This window comes from Rattus rattus, chromosome 2 (genome assembly GCF_011064425.1).
Source record: "Rattus rattus isolate New Zealand chromosome 2, Rrattus_CSIRO_v1, whole genome shotgun sequence".
Classification (NCBI taxonomy): Eukaryota; Metazoa; Chordata; class Mammalia; order Rodentia; family Muridae; genus Rattus; species Rattus rattus.
The window spans coordinates 105,061,341-105,083,415 of NC_046155.1; the positions used below are offsets into that span (position 1 = coordinate 105,061,341).

Sequence of the window (22,075 nt, forward strand, 5' to 3'; positions counted from 1 at the left end):
GAATGTTACTCCTTCTACAAATCAGCATACACAGAACAATCACATGTTGACTGTGATGGTCAAATCCAGAAAGTAAAAATACCATGGGAAGAAAGAAAATTGATTAAAAAAAACATTGTAGGCATTTAAGATGCTATATTTTCTGCACAGCTATACTACTTCTAAAAGAAGTTGATTGATGGTACATTGAAAACAGGACCATTCTCAGCAATTCTTGATGACAGAGTGCTATTATCTATGGAGTCATTGTTCAACAGTGGTGTGAAAATTCCAGAAAACTTCCTCAGGTCAATGACATATTGTTAATCTAACATGCAAAATTACATGTTGTGATAAATATCAAGACTATATGTTGAGGGTACAAATAGATTACATGGCTTTGGAAAACAATAAAGAAACCTTCCTTAGGTGAGAAAGTCCTACTCTTACTTTCTAGTTTACTGTTCAGAGAATAAGTTAGCCTTCATTTAATCAAATATCAGATGTCAATAGTCATCTTCACCATTTTCTTTTAATGGAATTCTCTGTCATATTCTCCAGTGACATTTCCCAAAGATGAATCAAAAAGTTATAACCCTTGTTACAGTATAGAAACAAATGGAAGACATGTGACCAGAATTAGGCAGTATCACGTAAGGATTCTTTCATGAAGTCCAGATGCAGTCACAGGAACTGTCTGAAAAGGACATGTCATGTGTTCTAATAGTACTTGGCTTCATTCATGCTGTGGATTGGCAGACTGTTCAATTGACTAGATGTGTGCACTGGCAGGAAACCAGGCATTATTGCAAGCCAGGCAGGATACTCGGTCACTATCTAAACTTTGGTGTATATCTTCAAAAATCAGTGTGATGATGGCATACAAGATAAAAGATAAGTGTCCAGAAAAGAGTATAGAAAGTAAGTGGTGGAACATAAAGCTGAAGTGGATGTTCCTAGGAAAAATGAAGTACCCATGTTAGAATTCTCTACAGAGGGTCTGGAAAGATGGCTCAGTGGTTAAGAGCACTGACTACTCTTCAGAGGTACTGAGTTCAATTCCCAGCAACCACTTGGAAGATCACAACCATCTGTAATAGGATCCAATGCCCTCTTCTGGTGTGTCTGAAGATAGTGACAGTGTTCTCACATATATAAAATAAATATTTTTTTAAAAACAAAATGTTCTTTAACAGTGTTATCAGGAACAAAAGTCAATCCAGTGTCTAGACCATATTAAAACAGGAAAAGTCAGAAACTTCAAGCATATATGTATTTACACATATGAACCTCTGTTCAGGTGTACAGTAGAAACATATGAGTAGATTCATTGATAGAAATCAATGGCTTATGATTTCTAAGTGTATCTTGAGTCAAGAAAACAGAGTTAAGCTTCAAGTAAAGAAGTGCTATCAAGGCTGCATCTAAATTGGGTCTAGTGTAATGTAAAAAAGGATACACAGGCTTAGGAACTAGCAAGATCATGTCTGAAAGCATGTTACAAAAACCAATGCAAATATCAAATATCTTGCCTCTCACTTTGGTTTGAGATGACATGAGGATGAGTGACAAAGTCACTGTCATCAATAATCAAAATAATTTTTGTTATATGCTTAAGATGCTGTCATTTACAATATATTCATTGATAATTAAATACAGTTTATGACTCAAGTTAATAAAAAAATAGTATTCTTAATTAAAATAGAAAAGAAAATACTGTCACAATAAGATAACCATGATTTCGAGGAAATATTTCCTTCAGTATGTGTGTGCATTTTTGAGTATACATTTGACTATTCTGTAAAATATACTTCTTATTAAAGTTAATAATACTTTAATTTAATGACAAAATAATAATATGATATAATAAAATAATCGAATAATACAAATTAAGAAAGCTTTAAGAAGAATATTGTTATAAGTCCAAAATGATTAAGAATGCCAATGAAAGTGCTGACCTCATTTTCCAATAGTTTTAATAAACGAATTTGCCATGTTTTAATATGATGATTTTTTTTCAGGCAAGAGTTTTGTTTATTCCATGTATAATTTGGCAAATGTTAACATGCACATTCATTAAATATTAGTAATTATATGTTCATAAATATCTGACCATAATGTGTCTCTGAGGTTTTTCAAGTTAATAAATCTATCTTATTCCTAACATTCCATATATCTGCATTACTTGGCATGAAATAATTTTCAAAGATTTGATTAGCTGAATAAATGTACAACTGCAGGAGTTAATAGGATTCTCCTTAATACTGTCATTTATGTACATGTGCATTCAAATATTCCAAGCTCTATGTGACCTATTTAAAGCATAATAAAAAATTTTGAAGGCATAGTTTATGTTTGTATAGAATTGGGTTCTCCTTTGACAAGGAAAAACACAAGGTAAAAATATTCCATACCTCTTGTGTATATAGCTGGCAGACTTACAGTTGAGGAGGAAATGAAACATCAACTGTTGTGTCTCTTGTTCTAGCCCCAGGCAGAGTGTATCATTCCCTGCACATTCTTCTACTGTTGCCTATAGAACCCACACAAATCCTTGTTAGTACTTTCCTGCTCTGGCTTTCTCCCACTTGCAGAGTAATCAACTATGAACAGCTGAAGCTCTACTATATCTTGTTGTAAACAATACCCCCATAATTCCAGGGGCTTCACTGAGAACTGATCATGAGGACAGCAAAAGAGGAAGAAAATTCCACTCTGGATAAGACTGAGTACTCAATGAGCAGTGAGATAATGGTGGGAGGAAAATGATGATAGTTTTCTTAAAAATTTACCCATTTTCTTTCTTGGGACTATTTTAGAACCAGAACCAGTGCTCTTTAAAGAGCTAAGATATCTGAGGTTAAGAATTCTAAAGAAGGTGAGAGAAATGAAAAATATTCTCTCCCAAATAGACCATAGGTTAAAAATGAGATTTTTTTCCTAATTTTATTTTTCTTGAGTATTTTATGTATTTACCCTTAAAATGTTATCCCCTTTCCCCTCTCTTCTCTTGGGATAGATTGAAGGTTTCTGAGGTTAAGGGTTGTCTCGTTTCCTTCTGAATCATCCTCCCTGGTCACCGCAACATCTTTCTCCTTACCCAGTGGCATGGAGAAGAGGAAGCACAGATATGGGGACCTCACACTGAGTACTTTAGATGCCTGGAACTCTTCCTTAGCTGCAGATCTGGAGTTAGGATCCAGTGATTCTCAGCCTTCTCTTCTGACAGCTGGAATGGAAGCAGATGTCGTAGTATTCCTGTTACCTACTGTAGGTACATGGCTTTCAAGCACCAGCACTTATCTCAATCATTTTTCTAGGAAGAGTTCTTTTATAATCGAGATCTTGAGAGAGGATGCAAATATAATATTCCCTGGGGCTACTCTTGGCAATAACAATAGCACACTTTATTAACTTTATACACAATGAGATGCCTTGGGACATTTTGTTTTCTTGATTTGTTGCAGCAGATTGAATTCTACAAGTCTATTTTTCAAATTTTCTGTAAATATTACAAAGGTTTTGTATGTTCTGCATCTCACAATGACCCAATAGTCCCTCCTCTATGTATGGCAGCAAAATGAATAGTGAAGGACATACAAGAAGGTATCTTGACATGTCAACATTTCTATATTGATAGAAAAATTAAATTTGCATCCTTTTTAATTGTTCTCTAGTAAAATATTGAAAAATATTGTTTATCTGAAAATGTCATAGATACTGTTGTATTCTTTTAGCAGCTATATAAAAATATGATTAAGAAAATTTGGGGTTCTTATTTCTTGTATGATTTACTGAAATCGTCTATGTGCTCTTTGTACCAATTATTTCTTTTATATGATATATATATATATATATCCCATATTTATTGCTAAATTTCTTACATCTACCTCTTTTTTATTACTTTTATTTTTATAGTCCAGTCATTATCCCCTTTCTGGTCTGCCCCCCCCAGTTCCATATCACATTCATCCTACCCCCTGTCTCCAAGTGGATGTCCTCAGCCCCACCTCCTCTGCCAGGCCTCCCCACTCCCTGGAGCCTAAAGTTTATCAAGGGTTAGGCTCATCTTCATTCACAGAGGTCAGACCAGGCAGTCCTCTGCTAAATATGTGTCTGGGGCTTCATACTAGCTCATGTGTGCTGCCTGGTTGGTGGCTCAGTGTCTGAGAGATCTTAGGGGTCCAGGTTAGTTGAGACTGCTGATCTTCTTAAGGGGATACCCTCCTCCTTAACTTCTTCACTTTTTATTAATTAATCCATTTGTTCACATCTCAAATTATAACACACTTCCCAGCTACACCTCCACCAGCCACTCCATCCCACATCTAACCTCCCCCCCCTCCACTTTACCTATATGAGGGTGCTCACCCATCCACATACACTCTCCCACCACCAGCATCCCTTCTATCCTGAGGCATCAAACTTTCCTGGGACCAAGGGCCTCCCCTCTGATTACTGTCAGGCAAGGGCATCCTCTGCTACATATGTATCTGGGGCCATGGATCCCTCCAGGTACACCCGTGGTTAATGGTCTAGGCTCTGGTAGAACTGGGTGGACAGGACAGCCTTTGTTGTTCTTCCAATGAGGGTACGATCCCTCTCTGCTCCTCCAGATCTTCTGCCAGCTCCCCAACCAGGTTCTGTGAGCTCCATCTGATGACTGGCTCCAAGTATCCACATCTGCATTGGTCAGTTACTGGCCAGACCTCCCAAGGAACCACCACACCATGTTGCTGTCAATGAGCACCTCTTGATCATGGCAACAGTGTAGGGTTTGGTGTCTGAAGACATGATGGATCCCCAGGTGGGGCAATACCCAGAAGGCCCTTCCTTCGGTCTCTGTTCCATTTTTGACAGGAACATTTCTGGGTTAAAAACTTTGAGATGGGTGAGTGGCACCATCCCTCATCCAGGGGTCATGCCTATCTCCTGGAGGTGGTCTCTACAGGTTCTATCTCCCCATTCTTTGGCCTTTTTGGCTAAAGTCATCACTGTTGGGTACTGGGAGCGCCATATTTCTCTCTGAGACTGTCCAATGGCTATCCCTAGTTCCTCATCCCCCTACTACATATTTTTGTTAGAGTTTCTAACCCTCTGATTATCTCTAACATCCCCTCCATTTCCAGATATGACCCCCTTACATTCTCCCCTCCTCTCTCTCCCAGGTCCCCCTCTTCCTCTACCTCCCACAGTCATCATGCTCCCTGTTCAATGCACTACTGAAGCATTCACACCCTGGTCTTCCTTCCTTCTAAGCTCCATATGGTCTGTGGGCTGAATCATGAGCATTGTGAGCTTTTGGGCTAATATGCACTTATAAGTGAGTACAAAATCATATGTATATTTTTGTGTCTGGGCTACCTCATTCATGATGATATTTTCAACTTCTACCCATTCACTCGTGAATTTCATGAAGTGATTGTTTTTAAGGTGAGTAATACTCCATTGTGTAAATGTACCACATTTCTGTATCCATTCTTCTGTTGAGGGACATTTGGGTTGTTGCTAGCATCTGGCTATTACAAATAAGTCGACTATGAACATAGTGGAACATGTGTTCTTGTTATATGTTGGAACATTTTTGGGTAAACTCCCAGTAGTAGTATAGATGGGTCTTCAAGTAGAATTATTTCCAATAGTCTCAGGAACCAACAGACTGATTTCCAAAGTGGGTTTACCAGCTTTCATTCCGCCAGCAATAGAACAGTGTTCCTCTTTCTCCACATCCTCACCAACTTCTGCTGTCACCAGCTTTTTGACCTTAACCATTGTGATTGGTATGAGGTAGAATCTAGGGCTGTTTTGCATTTCCCTGATGATCATTTGTTAAAAAATGCTGTCTTTTTTTCCACTGGATAGTTTCAGTTTCTTTGCTAAAAATCAAGTGGCCATAGGTGTGTGGGTCCATTTTGGGGTCCTCAGTTCTATACCAGTGATCTGCTTGCCTGTCTCTGCAGTTTTTAATCACTGTTGCTCTATAGTATAGATTGTGGTCAGAGATGTTGATTCCCCCAGAAGTTCTTTTATTATTGAGAATAGTTTTTGCTGTACTGGATTTTATGTTGTTCCAAATGAATTTGAAAATTGTTCTTTCTATCTCTGTGTAGAATTAAGTAAGAGTTTTGATGAGGATTGCACTGAATGTATAGATTGGTTTTTTGGTAAGATGAACATTTTTACTCTATTAATCATACCAATCCGTGAGCCTGGGAAATCTTTCCCTCTTCTAAGGTCTTCTTTGATTTCTTTCTTCAGAGACTTGAAGTTCTTGTACAGATCTTTTGCTTGCTTAGTTAGCATTATGCCAAGATATTTTACATTACTTGTCACTATTGTGAAGGGTGTTGTTTGCTTGATTTCTTTCTCAGCCCTTCTATCCTTCTGTAGAGTAAAGGCTACTGGTGTGTTTGGATTAATTTTATATCCAGCCACTTTGCTTAATTTGATAAAATCAGCTGTAGGAGTTTCCTGGTGGAATTTTTGGGGTTGATTATATGTACTATCGTATCATCTGTAAATAGTAATATCGACTTCCTCCTTCCCAATTTGTATCCCTTTGATCTCCTTTTGGTCTAATTATTCTGGTCAGAACTTCCAGTACTATATTGAATAGGTAGGGAGAGAGTGAACAACATTGTTCCTGATTAGAATGGGATTGCTTTGAGTATCTCTCCAATTAATTTGATGTTGAATATTGGTTTGCTGTATATTGCTTTTATTTTATTTAGATATGGAACTTGAATTCCTGATTGCTCCAATAGTTTTAATATGAATGGGTGTTACATTTTGTCAAAGGCTTTTTCAGAATCTAGTGAGATAATCACGTGGTTTTTTTTCTTTGAGTTTGTTTATATAGTGGATAACATTGATGGATTTCCATACGTTGAACCACCCCTGCATTCCTGGGATGACACCTAGTTGATCATGATAGATAACTATTTTGGCGTGTTCTTGGATTGTGTTTGTGAGAATCTTGAGTATTTTTGCATCAATATTCATAAGGCAAATTCATTTGTAGTTCTCTTTGTTGGGTCTTCTTGTGGTTTACATATAAATGTAACTGTGGGTTCATAGAAAGAATTTAGTAGTGTTTCTTCTGTTTTTATTTTATGGAATAGCTTGAGAAGCATTGCTACTAGATCTTCTTTGAAGGGACGACAATATTCTGCACGAAAACAATCTGGCACTAGCCTTTATTTATTTATTTATTTATTTATTTATTTATTTATTTATTTATTTATTGGTTGTGAAGCTTCTAATGAAATGACTGCTTCTGTTTTCCTTGGGGATTATGGGACTGTGTAGATGGTTTACATGATTCTGATTTACCTTTGGTACATGGTATCTGTCTATAAAATCATCCAGTTCATCCAGATTTTCCAGTTTTATTGAGTATAGACATTTATAGTAGGATCTGATATTTTTTATTTTCCTCATATTGTTATGTTTTCCTTTTCCTTCCTGATTTTGTTAATTTGAATGCTGTCTCTATGCCCACTGACTAGTCTGGCTAAGGGTTTAGCTGTCTTGTTGATTTTCTCAAAGAACCAGCTCCTAGTTTTGTTGATTCTTTGTATAGTTCTCTCTGTTTCTACTTGGTTGATTTCAGTCATGAATTTGATTGTTTTCTGCCATGTACTCCTCTTGGGTTTATTTGCTTCTTTTTGTTCTAGAGTTTTAGGTGTGCTGTCAAGCTGCTAATGTATGATCTCTACAATTTCTTTATGGAGGCACTCAGAGCAATGAGTTTTCCTCTTGGCATTGCTTTTATTATGTCCCATAAGTTTGGATTTGTTGTGACTTCATTTTCATTGAATTCTAAAAAGTCTTTAATTTTTTTCTGTATTTCTTCACTCATCAAATTATCATTGAGTAGATAGTTGTTTTGCTTCCACAAATATGTGGGCTTTCTGGAGTTGTTACTTTTGTTGTTGTTGCTGTTGTTGTTGTTGTTGTTGTTATTGTTTTGTTGTTGTTTTTGCTATTGAAGACTAGCTTCAGTTCATGGTAGTCTGATAGAATACATGGGATTAATTCAACGTTCTTGTACCTGTTAGGTTTGTTTTCTATCAACTATATGGTCAATTTTTGAGAAGGTACCATAAGGTACTGAAAAGAAAGTATATTCTTTTGTTTTAGGGTGAAATGTTCTGTACATATCTGTTAAATCCATTTGGTTCATAACTTCTTTTAGTTACATCATGTCTTTGTGAAGTTTCTGTTTCCATGATCTCTCCTTTGGTGAGAGTGGGGTAGTGAAATATCTTACTATTATTGTGTGAGTTTCAATGTGTACTTTGAGCTTCAGTAATGTTTTTTGTTTCTTTGATTGTTTGTTTGCTTGTTTGCTTGTTTGTTTACAAATGTGGGTGCCTTTGCATTTGGGGCATAGATGTTCAGAATTGAGAGTTCATCTTGGTGGAATTTTCCTTTGGTGAGTATGTAGTATCCTTCCCTACATTTTTAAATAAACTTTGGAAGAAAATCTATTTTATTGGCTATCAGAATGGCTACTCCAGCTTGCTTCTTGGACCCATTTGCTTGGAAAATTTTTCACAGTCTTTTAATTTGAGGTAATGTCTGTCTTTGTTACTGAAGTGTGTTTCCTGTATGCAGCAAAATGCAGAGTCCTGTTTATGTATTCAGTCTATTAATTTTATTGAAGAATTGATCCCATTGATGTTGAGAGATATTAGAGATCAATGAGTGTTGCTTTCAGCTATTTTTGTTGATAGATGTGGACTTATGTTTGTGTGTTTCTCTGCTTTTGGATTTGTTGAAAAACAATTAATTTCTTGCATTTTGGGGGTGTATTTTGCCTCCTTATGTTAGATTTTTTCTTCCATTATCTTCTGTAAGATTGGATTAGTGGAAAATTATTGTTTACAGAGGCACTCAGATCATAGAGTTTTCCTCTTGGCACTGCTTTAAAATTATTGTTTAGATTTGGTTTTGTCTTGAAATACCTTGGCTTCTCTATCTATGGTTATTGAGAGTTTTGCTGGGTATAGTAGCCTGGGCTGGTATTTTTGTTCTCTTACGTTCTGTATGACATCTGCCCAAGATCTTCTAGCTTTTAGGGTCTCTGTTGAAAAGTATAATGTAATTCTGATAGGGCTGTCTTTATATGTTACTTGACCTTTTTCCTTTACTGCTTTCAATATTCTTTCTTTATTCTGTGCCATTTGGTGTCTTGAATATTATGTGACTGGAAAAATTTCTTTCCTTGTCCCATCTGCTTGGTGTTCTATAGGCTTCTTCTATGTTTATGGGCATCCCTCTCTTTAGGTTAGGGGAGAGTTCTATAATGTTTTTGAAGAGGCTTGCTGGCCCATTTAGTTTGGAAATATTACTCTCTTCTATACCTATTATTCTTATGTTTGGTCTTTTTATTGTGTCTTGGATTTCTTGAATGTTTTGAGATAGGAGCTTTTTGCTTTTTGTATTTTCCATGAATATTGTGTTGATGTCTTCTATAGTATCTTCTAAGGCTGAGATTCTCCATTTATCTCTTGCATTGTTGGTAAAGTTTTGTGTCTATGACTCCTGTTCTCTTTCTTAGGTTTTCCATCTCCAGGGCTGTCTCCCTTTGTGTTTTCTTTAATGATTCTATTTCCACTTTTAGATCCTGGATGGTTTCTCAATTTCTTCACGTTTGATTGTGGTCTCCTTTCTTTAAGGGATTTATGTGTTTCCTCTTTAGGGGCTTCTACTTATTTACTTATGTTCTCCCGTATTTCTTTAAGAGAATTATTTATGTCCTGCTTAAAGTCCTCTATCATCTTCATGAAATGAGAATAAAGATCTGAATCTAGCGTTATAGGTGTGTGGGGTATCCACAACTTGCTGTGGTGGTAGAACTGGGTTCTGATGTTGCCAAATTGGTTTCTGGTGCTTATGTTCTTATGCTTGCCTCTCCCCATCTGGTTATCTCTGGTGTTATCTGGCCTCCCTGTCTCTGAATGGAGCCTGTCCTTCCTGTGAGCCTGTGATCCTGGATGTAACAGAAGCTCTAGGGGTTAAGCTGAAACTTGAATGTGGGCTCAGTGTGTTGGGATCCAAAGCAGAAGCTATGCTCCAGGCACAGGTACAAACTGGAAGGCACTTGGTCTCTGACTTTGGTGGGGTATCTGTGCCCAGCAGTCCCATGGGTTCTGGTTAAACCGGGTATCAGTGTGGGATTTGGGGTCCTACCTGTGACCCTGGGCATATCAGAATACCTGGGGAGACAAGATGCAACTGGAGTGTGGGCTGTATGGGTTTGGATCCAGAGCCACGGAGAACCCAGAAGGTGAGAAAGTCCTCCTCAACTTCTTCCAGCCTTTTCCTTATTCAAACACAGGGGTCCCTGACTTCAGTCAATTGGTTAGATGTTGCTATCTGCTTCTGTGTTAAACAGCTACTTGTTGGGCCTCTTGGAGCCATGCTATGCTACTGTCTGCAAGCACACTACAGCTTCAGTAACTGTGTCAGACCCCAGGGCCTCTCTTTGTGCCGGATCCCAATTTAGGCCTGTCACTAGACCTCCTTTCCCTCAGTCTCTTCTCCATTTTTGTCCGTGCAGTTCTATTATATGGGATCAATTCTGGGTCAGAGGTTTTGACTGTGGGATGGCAACTCCACCCCTCCTCTTTATGTCCTGTCTCCCCACTGGAGTTAGACTTTACAAGTTCTCTCTTCCATCTGTTGAGCCTTTCATCTAAGGTTCCTCTCCTCTTTTGAGTCTTGAGAGTCTCTCACCTACCAGGTCTCTGGCACAATGTAGAGAGTCACCCCACCTCCCACCACCAAGGTTGCATATTTCCATTCATTTTGCTGACTTCTTTAATTCTAGTGAATTATTATTTTCATTAATTTTTACAACTAATTACTTATTTTAATTGTACTGACTCTTCATTATTCATAAGTTTTCTTTATAGGAAACTTGTAGGTGTTGATAAATTTTTAATGAGATGAATGAAAAAGGAAACTGATCAAAAGCAGATGATTACATATGACATTTGTACAAGTCTCAGACCTGACAAGTATTGGAATATATTGTTATTATTACCTATCTCTGGTTACAGAAAGAAAAACTGAAAAGCTTTCCTTATAATTGGTTAATTAAATAGTGTCAAGGTAAACAGAATGAAATAGTGCAGGGTGATCTCTTAAACCTCACCCTGAAACTCTTTGCCATGTATTACACTAGCACTCAGTACCTTTCTAAAATAGTATTTAAGCGTTCAGGAGGCTATAGGACATCTAGCTATAAATGGACTTTTGTTCTGACAACTTCATCGGAGCTAGAGTGAACAGGCCAGAAAAGGAAAAGAGTAAATTAAAGTAGATGACATAGGGTTATGGTTTTTTGGGTTTTTTTTCTTTTTTTTTTTTTTTTCTTCATTTAAAGGCAAAGCCCTCATCCTAAATAAGAAGTTATGAGCAGCTAATAACTGTTGAGAATCAGTTTTCTTTAGCAGAGTAGATGCTAGTGTTCTCACGCCCTAGTGGATAAAACCATGCCGATGCTCATATAGTATCCATGAGTTGAAATAAATTATAAATAAATATTTTAAATGAAGACATGAAATTTTGAGAGAGATATGATAAAGGGTTCTGGGATTATGGAAGTCAGAAGAATGAAGAGGTAGACATGATCAAGATATGCTTGTACATGTACAAATGTTCAAAGAATGAATACAATTTTAAATTTTAAAAAGAAGACATTGTTGGAAATAACCAAAAGAAATCTGTCCTAAACACTGCCATTTTGTTTTCAGACTCCATTTTAAGCAAAATGTGAAACTAAATTTCTAATTGCCAGGTCCTAGGGGATCTGGGGACTTCTCAACAACTGAACAGCTTTCATTATTCATCTTTTGTTCCCCTAAAACATAATAACTCCAAAACATAATGACTGTTCCTAAGCCCTGCTCCCATTATTCATCCTTTGTTTCTCAAACATAATAACTGTTCCTGACCAGCAAAGAACAAATGGATTTGACTGGTTGGACTATAAAACCTACATTCAGTATCTGTTGATGTTGACCAACCATATAAAGAAAGCCTTCACACCTAATCCTGAATAGTGGGGAAATGTAACTGTTAGTAGGCACAGATATTTGTAGATTTCAAGATTCAAAGCTCTGTAAAATTCTAGCTTGGTGGAGAGGGATGTTTTAGTCCAGCTCCTGAGTCTGTTCTACAGCCCTGATCAATCAATAGTGGCTTGATTTCAATAAATTTTTGCCATCTTCATTGAATCGATGATTAAGCTGTGTATGATCTAAGCAGACCCCAAAACAACATGAATTTGGCAAAGTCAGGTAAAGATAATTTGAGAGGAATTTGAGTGGGTCATAGAAGAGATATGATTAAATATATTATATTTGTGCATAAAAATTGCCAAATATGAATACTTTTAAAAATTATCTTTAATCTTTTTTTATAGTCCAGTCATTATCCCCTCCTGTTTTCCCTCTGACAGTTCAGTTCCTCATTCCATTACTCTTCCCATCTCCAACACAATGTCCTCACTCCCCACCCCATCCTGCACCTCCCATTCCCCACCCATCTCACCTCATTACCCTACCAGGCCTCCCCAATCCCTGAGACCTTAAGTCTATCAAAGGTTAGATGCCTTTTCTCTCACTGAGGCCAGGTCAGGCAGTCCTCTGCTGTTTATGTATCGGGGGCCTTGTATCAGCTAGTGTGTGCTGCCTAGTTGGTGGCTCAGTGTCTGAGAGATTCAGGTTAGTTGATACTGCTGGTCTTCCTATGGTTGTCCTCTTCCTCAACTTCTTCCAGCCGTCCCCTAATTCAACCACAGTGGTCCCCGACTGCACTCCATTAGTTGGGGTAAGTATCTGCATCTGTCTTGGTCAGCTTCATGTTAGGCCTCTTGGAGAATAGCCATGCTAGGCTCCTGTCTGTAAGCACACTATATCATCAGTTACCATGTCAGATCCTGGGGCCTCCCCTTGTGCTGGATCCCAATTTGGGCCTGTCACTGAACCTCCTTTCCCTTGGTCTCTTCTCCATTTTTGTCCCTGCCATTCTTTTAGAAAGAAACAATTCTGAGTCAGAGTTTTTGACTGTGGGATGACAACTCCATCCCTCCACTTGTTGTGCCTTTCTACTGGAGGTGGACTATAAAAATTTTTAAACGATAGAAATTTTAAACATGAAAAAATAACCTCCTTTTATGCTACATACACAAGTCACTTCAACTTTAAGGTCACAATTCATAAAAGTAAAGAGGTAACATACTTCATAAAATCATACACCAAGGGTTAGTCCTATCCCTTGCTTCCACAGAGTGACCCAGGTTGACCAACTCAGCTATCACCAATGTTGTTCTGCCCCAACATCTACTCTATCTCTGAGCTGCTAGAGTAGGTGAAGGGGCCAGTCCTGAAAATTCAGAGCTTCAGGATTTTCATGACCCTGAGCAATAGCAAACTATCAAGAGCATTCTTAAAGAGTGTCCAGTAATGATGATGTGACAGAAGACAGAGGCCTTGAACCAGACCAACAACTCATTGCAATGAATATATACATGTAAAACTGATTAGGCCAAAGGGTATACTGTATGACACACTGCAGCTATTAATGTCACTATGAGTATAACCAACAAACATGTGATGGAGAAGCAGGAAAGATAAAGGAGAAGAGTGGTAAGTCCAAAACTAAAGATACAGTAGCTGTGATGGGTAAGATAGAAGGCTGCAGGTGGTAGAGTAATAGATGGTCTACCAGTACTGTTGAGAGGATGGTATGCAGCAGCCCAGAGCCTCTGTGAACTTGACCCCAAACAAGTTGCCCAGCCAGACAATTACTATGGCTCTGAATAGCAACAGAATGTTTGAGATTTTTTTTTTAAAAAAATGGTTTATTTAATGGATTGGAACTTCTTGAAATGTCAGAAGACATCTAGAAAAGGCTATGGCAAGCAAGTGATTTTCTTGGAGATGGCCTACACTTTTGCATGGCTATGAGAGAGGTGCAGCCCCAGAGACATCATGCCAGGATTGCTTCTCATTGCTGAAATACCTCTCCTGCCATTATTTCATAGCCTAAAGTTTCCTAGGCATCAGCCTACCCTATTGGGAAAATTCCCTGCAGATCAACATGATGATAAACTTTCATGAATTAATACCATTTAGATGAATAAATGACTTTATAGAATTCAAATAATTTTAGGAAGTTTAAGGAGATGCTTTTAGTTGTTTCACAAGAAAGATGTAATAAAGTTATAATCAAGAATAGAATATGCTTCCTGTTCATAGAATAGTAAGAAAAGACTGCACAATAATAAGAAATACAGTAAGATTGGGACAGATTTGTGATCAAGGAAAAATATCAATTCTATGTCAGGTCCAAGAATGAAGCCACCAATATGCACTATGATAAAGCAGGGTCATGTGAAATTCTTACTTTTAACTTATAATGAGTTTACAGAATGAAATAATGCTTTGAACTTACGATCAACATCCTTCTGTAACTCCCCATTGTGTAGCATATGAAGTAATTTTACAAAGAACTTTTGTCTAAGAAGGTATAAATTGCCAGAGAAAAGATATAAAGTGTGGATTTGGGGTCTCTCCTCCATCAGCCAAATGTATACATGTCTATCTGTTTATATGTATGCATACGTACATTTTGTGTGTGTGTGTGTGTGTGTGTGTGTGTGTGTGTGTGCATGTTCATTTGTGAAATTGAAGAAGCAGGTGGTTGGGCCTGTCCAGTGTGTGTAAGTGTGTGTGTGTGTGTGTGTGTGTGTGTGTGTGTGCACGCGCCCGTGCACGCGTGCACATACAGTCTCGCCTGGTTTTCTTCTTCTCTTCCTTTTCTTTTCTCTCTGGTTCATGAAGAGTTAACAAACTCTGAGCCTCCTGCCTGGCCAGTGAGGTGTCCTTGAGCTAGAAAGAAAAGAGCCCAGGTAACTGAGCTTTTTCCTTAATCCCATGCTGCCATCAGCAGGAGTTAAATTGCCCAAATTGAGAGGCCTTTGGCCACAGGATAACAAAGAGTTAAGGAAAATTAAGGTATAAATGTAAACAACTTTTGCCCCTCCAATCACTGATGCCACCCTTAGAGAAGTAGATGCCAAGCTGGACCTCAACAATGAAAGACCTCCATAATCTATACTTCTCCTGTAGGTCATGTCAGTCCAAGGCCCACGATTAGGCAGAGAAACATGTTGATGATATGGACCATAATACCACTAGGACCATGTGAAGATCCTTGGCACATGATGATGCTGGAGACCATGTAGATGTTTAAGATCCATGCTATTGCCAGAAACCATGTAGAAAACCAGAATCAATCCTATTACTGACTGTAAAGGGCAAGGAAGCACCTCTTGCAGTGGTGTCAATGACTACAGACACAAAGTTGAGAAAGAGGAGCATAGAAACTACCAATGACAACCATGACTTGTACCCAACCCCAACCCTTCAAACAGTCACAGCCAAAAAAGAACATCATCAAAGATAACTCTTAAAAAATGTGATAAGGATGCTGAAGTGATGGCATCTGACAAAGGTGTAGGTGGAGAAGGATTCAGCAGTCCTTAGGGGACAGGCCAATAGAATTTGAATATGTTCTAGAGAATATATGAACAACACAAAATTAACTTGTTCTTTGTTTCTTTACTTTTTTCCCCTTTCTTCTTTTACTTTTGGTGGTGGTTTGGGGTGAGAAAAAGAAGGTCACAATGGAGGAGGAGCAGACATGGGAGGCCTGCAAAGTGAGCATGATCAGTGAATTTCCCAAATTCCCAAAGAATCAGTAAAAATATGTTAAAAATAAAAAAGGAAAATAAGGAAAAAAGGAAGTCCTAACACATGCTACACCATGGAGAGGTGTTAGCAATATCATTCTAATTGATTAAATCAGAAAAAAAAATTAAAAAATGTACTCCAAAAATAAAAACTCAGGAATAATTACTTATATTTCTGAAAAATAGTCTTAAAGTTGGAAGTATAAAATGACACAAAGGCTGAAGTCTGAAGGCAAAAGACTGGAGGATCTGCAGCCCTGAGCATCTGAGCACTCTTCAAGGCTTTGATTAAATTTTAAAAATGGCAAAAATGGGAAAGAAAGAGAATGGAAAGAGTAAAAAAGTTGAAGAGGCAGAGCCTTAAAATACTGAAAAAAATACTGGACTGTTGTGTAGTGAATGGGAAGGTAGAATATGTCTTGAAGTGGAAGTGGTTCACGGATGCTGATAATACTTGGGAACCAGAAGAAAATTTAGATTGTCCAGAATTAATTGAAGCACTTCTTAATTCTCAAAAATCTGGTAAAGGAAAAGATGGTATAGAAAGGAAATATTTATCTGTCAATGAATCTGATGATACCAAATCAAAGACGAAAAGAGATGCTGCAGACAAACCAAGGGGCTTTGCCAGAGGTCTTGATCCTGAACAAATGATCAGTAACATAGATAGCAGGGGAGAATTAATGTTTCTCATGAAATGGAAGAATTCAGGTGAGGCTGACTTGGTGCTGGCAAAGGAGGTGACTATGAATTGTCCTCAAATTGTCATCACCTTCTACAAGAAGAGGCTGACTTGGCATTCTTGCCCCAGAGATAAAGCACGATAACTGTTTGCATATATATAATCTGGATCTTGGGTTTGGAATTGCTAATGTGAAAAAGTGGCATTCTAATGAAAATCAAGTTTGATATGCTAGACTTGAAAGTATTGACAGTAGTTTGGATGTTTTTGTTCTTCATCAAAAGGCACTGATTCCTTTGAACAAGTAAGAGCTTTCTGTAGTTGCTTCCTTTGCCAATAAAATATTTGATACCATGTTGTATTTCCTCAGCTTTGAAGAACAGTTTTTCTTACACGCTGGGGAGATTTTATAGTCAGACTCAGTTAGAATGTGTTTTTTAGGAGGACACAGAAGGACCATTCTGGGCTTGCTTTGTTTGTATGTATGTGTGTGCATAAAACACTTACATAACTTGTTTGTTTTGTCTTGTTTTTAATACTCAAAGAACTGATGATGAAAACACAAGTTGATGAGATTCTCTCATTGTGAACAATTTCTTGAAACCATAATCTTTCAAATTAAGCAGATTCTGTAGTTTATTGGATAGATTAAAAGAAACCACATGAGAATTTATGTATTATCACATAAATGCAGTAGTTTATTTAAAAACTGTCATCCATACCAATTCCCCCTTCAGGAAATGGAATTAGAAAAAGTAGTAGTATGATTTAATAACAAGACTTTAGCCAAGTGTGGTGGCACATTCCTTTAATCCCAGCACTCTAGAGGCAGATGGGGCTCTGATTTACAAGACCATCTGGTTTACAGAGGCGGTTCCAGGTCAGCCAGTTCATTTAAAGGTTCATCTGGTGAACCATTCCTTTGTAGAAAGTTAAAATTTATACTAAAAGTTATAAACCACTCCTTTGTAGAAAGTTAAAATTTGTACTAAACGATTATGATTCATAGAATCTGTTTGATGTGGAAATAGAATCATGGTTGTAGATGATGTTGGCAATTTAAGACCTGCTGACATAAGTGAGTAAGCAAAATTTGTTGATATCAATTAATGACCTGTATGTTTTTTCTTTACCCTGACTCATTCCTTACTGGTTGGATCAGACTTTTCAGTATATGGGTTCTGGTTCAATTAGCCAGAAAAGTAACCTTGTCATATCAGAATGTCATCCAACTGTATATTTATTTCATTGTAAATAATTGTGAACAGTGGTCAATAAATAGTTTTATATTCCTTCAAACAAATAAAATGACATAAAGTTTTTATGTAGTGAAAAGTCATTCAGTATTTGTAACAATTATGAATTTCCATACACCCATCTTAGAGACTAATAAATATAAAAAGAAAATATTAACAGACATAAATAATAGGTGACAAGCAATAAAGGCCAGATGAATCTAAATAGATATAGATAGAAGAGACATTACCATGTTTAATAAAGCTTATTCTTCTGTATAATTGCAAAAATTCCTCATTCATCATTCTAACACTTAAAACAAAAATGTTGGACCTGTAACAGCAGGTAAACAAAAAAAAAAACAAAAACAAAAACAAAAAAGATAGAAAAAAACACAAGTCAAAGATAAGCAGGTAAACAGCCTAATTAAAATACATAAAATGCAAATCCAAAATGTTAAATGAATATAGTATACCTGTCACTTTTAAACTCTGAGCAGATTACATTTCATGAACTTTCTCATTCAGCATCCTTACTGAGTCAAAACAGAACCCATTTCTCTTCTATTATCTTATTACTACATTAAATCATATATTACTTGATAGGATCCAAATTCTACCCTTTTCAAAAAACAAAACCTAAAAGTTGAATGTTCTGGAAAAACTTGGAAAAATCCTCACATTCAGACAAGATGTACCTGAGCAAAACTGCTTAGTCTTTAGTCGATGTCAATGTTGTTTGTTTGTTTCTTTTACCTAAAATGGATTGCTGTAATGAGTACCAAAGCAATGTTCAATTTTCTAGAGTCTGACCTTCCATTATTTCACCCAAATTTTATGTCTAGAAGCTACAACAAAATGAGGGAAATAAAGCAGAGATAGTATGTGTATATGTGTTCATTTGTTTGTGAGTGTGTGTGTGCATGTGTGAGTATGTACATGTTTGTGTGTGTGCATATGTGTATTAGAGAGAGAGAGAGAGAGAGAGAGAGAGAGATTTTCCTCTATTGTTAAAAGGTAGTACATGCAATACTTCACAGTATTCCAATTACAGTTAGAAGGAAATTTTCATTTTGTTGAATTTTGAAGCTAATTAAAATAAGCTATGTTTGATTATAAAAGCCTTTCTTCAACCCACATCAAAGAATAATGATCCATACCTATTAAAATTCTCACTGAGACCTCTCTTTTTATATCCCTGCTGAATCAAGACTTCTAAAACAGAATCACTCAAAATGCAACAACCTTACCAACAGAACTCTAGAAACAATTCAACAATAACTGTTTATTCAGGGTAATTCATAAATAATAAAATTGCTTTATAACTGTTTTGCTAGTGTATGTTTTACCTAAATTTGTTTTACAAAAAGTATTTCATTAATGCCTGACAGAAAAAGGGTTCCCTATAATCTCTGATTCTATGTCTTTAAATTTTTCTACTAAGTCAGTATGTTTGTGATCACAGAATTTCTTCTAATGAAAGTGCTTTTTGATGCTAAGTCAAATGATGAATGTTTAAGTCACTTCAGAACCCAAGAACAGGGCTCTGCCACCTGATATGGTTTTTCTGATGGCATCTTTGACTTCCTTGTTCCTAAGGCAGTAGATGATTGGATTGAGCATGGGAGTGAAGACTGCATAGATGGCTGAGATCAGCTTGTTAGAATTAAATGAAGCAATGGCCCGAGGTCGGACGTACATGAAGATCACAGCTGTGTAGAAGATGACCACCACTGTAAGATGAGAAGCACAGGTGGAAAAGGCCTTCCGCTGCCCAGTGGCTGAGGGTATGTGCAGGATGGTAGAGACAATGAAGCCATAGGAAAGAACAGTGGCTGAGAGAGGGAATACAAGGATGACAATGGCGAGGGCAAAATCTACTGTCTCAGCCATAGATAAGTTCCTACAAGCCAACTTAAGGATGGGTGACACATCACAGAAAAAATGGTTCAAGACATTATTGCCACAGAAGGCAACTCGAGAGATAAAGTACACCTTTGCCATGGAGATGGTGAAGCCACTCACCCAGGAACTGATGGTCAGTTGAATACAAAATCCTGTGGTCATCATGACTGGATAGCGAAGAGGCCAACATATGGCTACATAACGATCATAGGCCATGGCAGCTAAAAGTACACATTCAGTACAGGCAAGGGACATAAAGAAGTAGAGCTGGGTCATGCATCCCAAGAAAGAAATGGTATTGGGGCGAAATAGGAATCCAGCCAGCATTTTGGGGACAGTGACAGATATATACCAGGCCTCAGAAAGGACATAGTACTCAGAAAATAGTACATAGGCTTGTGCAATGACCCAGTGACCCACACAGTAAGAATGATGATAAGATTTTCCAAAAGCACAAACAGGTAAGTTATGAAGAAGATGAAGAAAAGCAGAATTTGCAGCCAGGGAGCAGTAGGAAAGCCCATGAGGATGAACTCACTGATGCTGGTGATATTTTCCATCCACAAAGTTGGAACACCAAATGACAAAAGATTTAATTCTAATATCAGAAAATTCAGGAGTAAAATCCATAGGAGCATCAGGGGCCATAAGACTGGAGATAATTTATTATTATAAATTTCTTACTCTAGATTCCTCATCTTCCATGGATATGATGTGGGAAACATGAGCAACCACAAGATGAGTCCAGAAAAATACAGTCCTAAAACAAAGAACACAGCAAATAATGTTGAGACAGCATCATAAGGCAATATTTAAGGTCTAGGTCTTTGGATCTGAGTCAGGAATGGATCTAGATTGTAGTTGGGTTGAGCACTTCCATGTCAGTACATTCTACTGTTTCAGAAGAAGCTATGAGGCAGGAAATCATGTGACTGGAAAAAGTTCCTAGGATGGTTCATCAGGCAGTGCCAAGAATGAGGCAGGTTCAAAATCTGGATAAAATAAAAGTACAACTACTAACTTAAACCCCCACTTGTCAGGACAACTGCTGATTCCAGATTGTTGTACATCTTTTGAAGACTGTGTTAATGCTTCTATTTCTATGTTTAGAGCAGTGGCTTTCATTTGCCTACTCTTAGAACCCTTTTCTTCCTACTGGGTTGCCTTGTCTTACTTTGACATAAGGGTTTATCCTAGTCTTATTGTAACTTGTTAGGCCATATTTGGTAGATATTGCTGGGATGCCTTCTCTTTTCTAAAGAGAAATAGAAGAAGATTTAATCTGGGGAAGAAGGGAGGTGTGTGTGCTTAGGAGTTGTGGATTTGGAGCAATGGGGGGGGAACTGCTGTTGGGATATAATATAGAGAGTAGAATGAATCTTAAAAACATAAATGAAAAGAAAATGGCTTGTATTAATGCAAATAATAATCATTATGTATACTTACATAGAGAATTTTATAATACATGAATGTGGGTATGATATGTATTAGATGCCCAAGAGTTTGGCTAGCAGCTTCTATATACTCTGTTCCTATACACATGTACACACGCACACATGCACACACACACACACACACACACAAACACACACACCACATTTTATATGATATATATATATATATATATAAATTCAAGTTTATACTAGAAACACAGTAAAATGTCAATAACCACAGTTTATAATAAACTGGAACAATAATAAAAGTGTAGTATTCAAAGACATATACAGCTAATATCTTTGTCTTTTAGCTTCTTTCCCAAAATTTCTTACTATACCATAGGTCTTGGCATATATTGTTTTTCTTTTTATGTCAGGAAAATTTACCTTTTCACTTCCAGGATCATTAGTTTTATATCCTTGAGACACTGTGACATAAAACAATGGCCACTTGAACATAAGCACTGCCACAGGAGGAACAATGAAAAGCCTAGGAGGGTGTGATGCAGAATATGGTGCGTATGTTGAACACAAGAATGCTTCTTGTAAGAGGAAGATGACATGGGATTTCACTGTGCTGCTTGAAAAAACATATAATTTAAACCTGAAGATCATTCACTGCTGTAAATTTCCATTTAATGTTTTAGATTGACGTTGGCCATAAATAACTATAATCATGAGGATTAAAACTGTCAATAAAGAAGGAATATAAAATTTGAATATATTTACAAACAAATGTGCACTTATACCATACCACACATTATTTAATTTCAAATTCATTTGCCAACCTAATTTAAGCTTTCTGAAAACACAGGTTAAATATCAATATTAAAACAAATATCACTTGAATAATTCCAATACTTGACTGTCAATATTACTAATTTAGATACATGTTGAATATAAGTTGCATTTGAAGAGCTTATTTGAGAAGAAAGGATTCAAGAGGTGAATTCAGGAAGGCCCTAGCTCTCCTGGGTCTGAGGATACAATAACAACTTGAATAGAGATAGAAGTTGGCTTCAAATTATAAGTAAAATTAACTAAAGATAAATATCATTTAAGGAAGCAA

At 37.1% G+C, this 22,075-nt stretch overlaps 1 protein-coding gene and 1 pseudogene across 1 annotated transcript; one reads left to right on the forward strand and one right to left on the reverse strand.

Annotated features, from left to right (window-relative positions):
* The first annotated feature begins 16,058 nt into the window (after positions 1-16,058).
* Positions 16,059-16,575, forward strand: LOC116894166 (annotated as a pseudogene).
* A 2,605-nt stretch (positions 16,576-19,180) lies between these two features.
* On the reverse strand, positions 19,181-20,130 carry LOC116894167 (olfactory receptor 6-like). The gene is given in 2 exon segments (XM_032895882.1): positions 19,181-19,932; positions 19,935-20,130. Coding segments are annotated over 2 exon segments (948 nt in total).
* Positions 20,131-22,075: the final 1,945 nt, after the last annotated feature.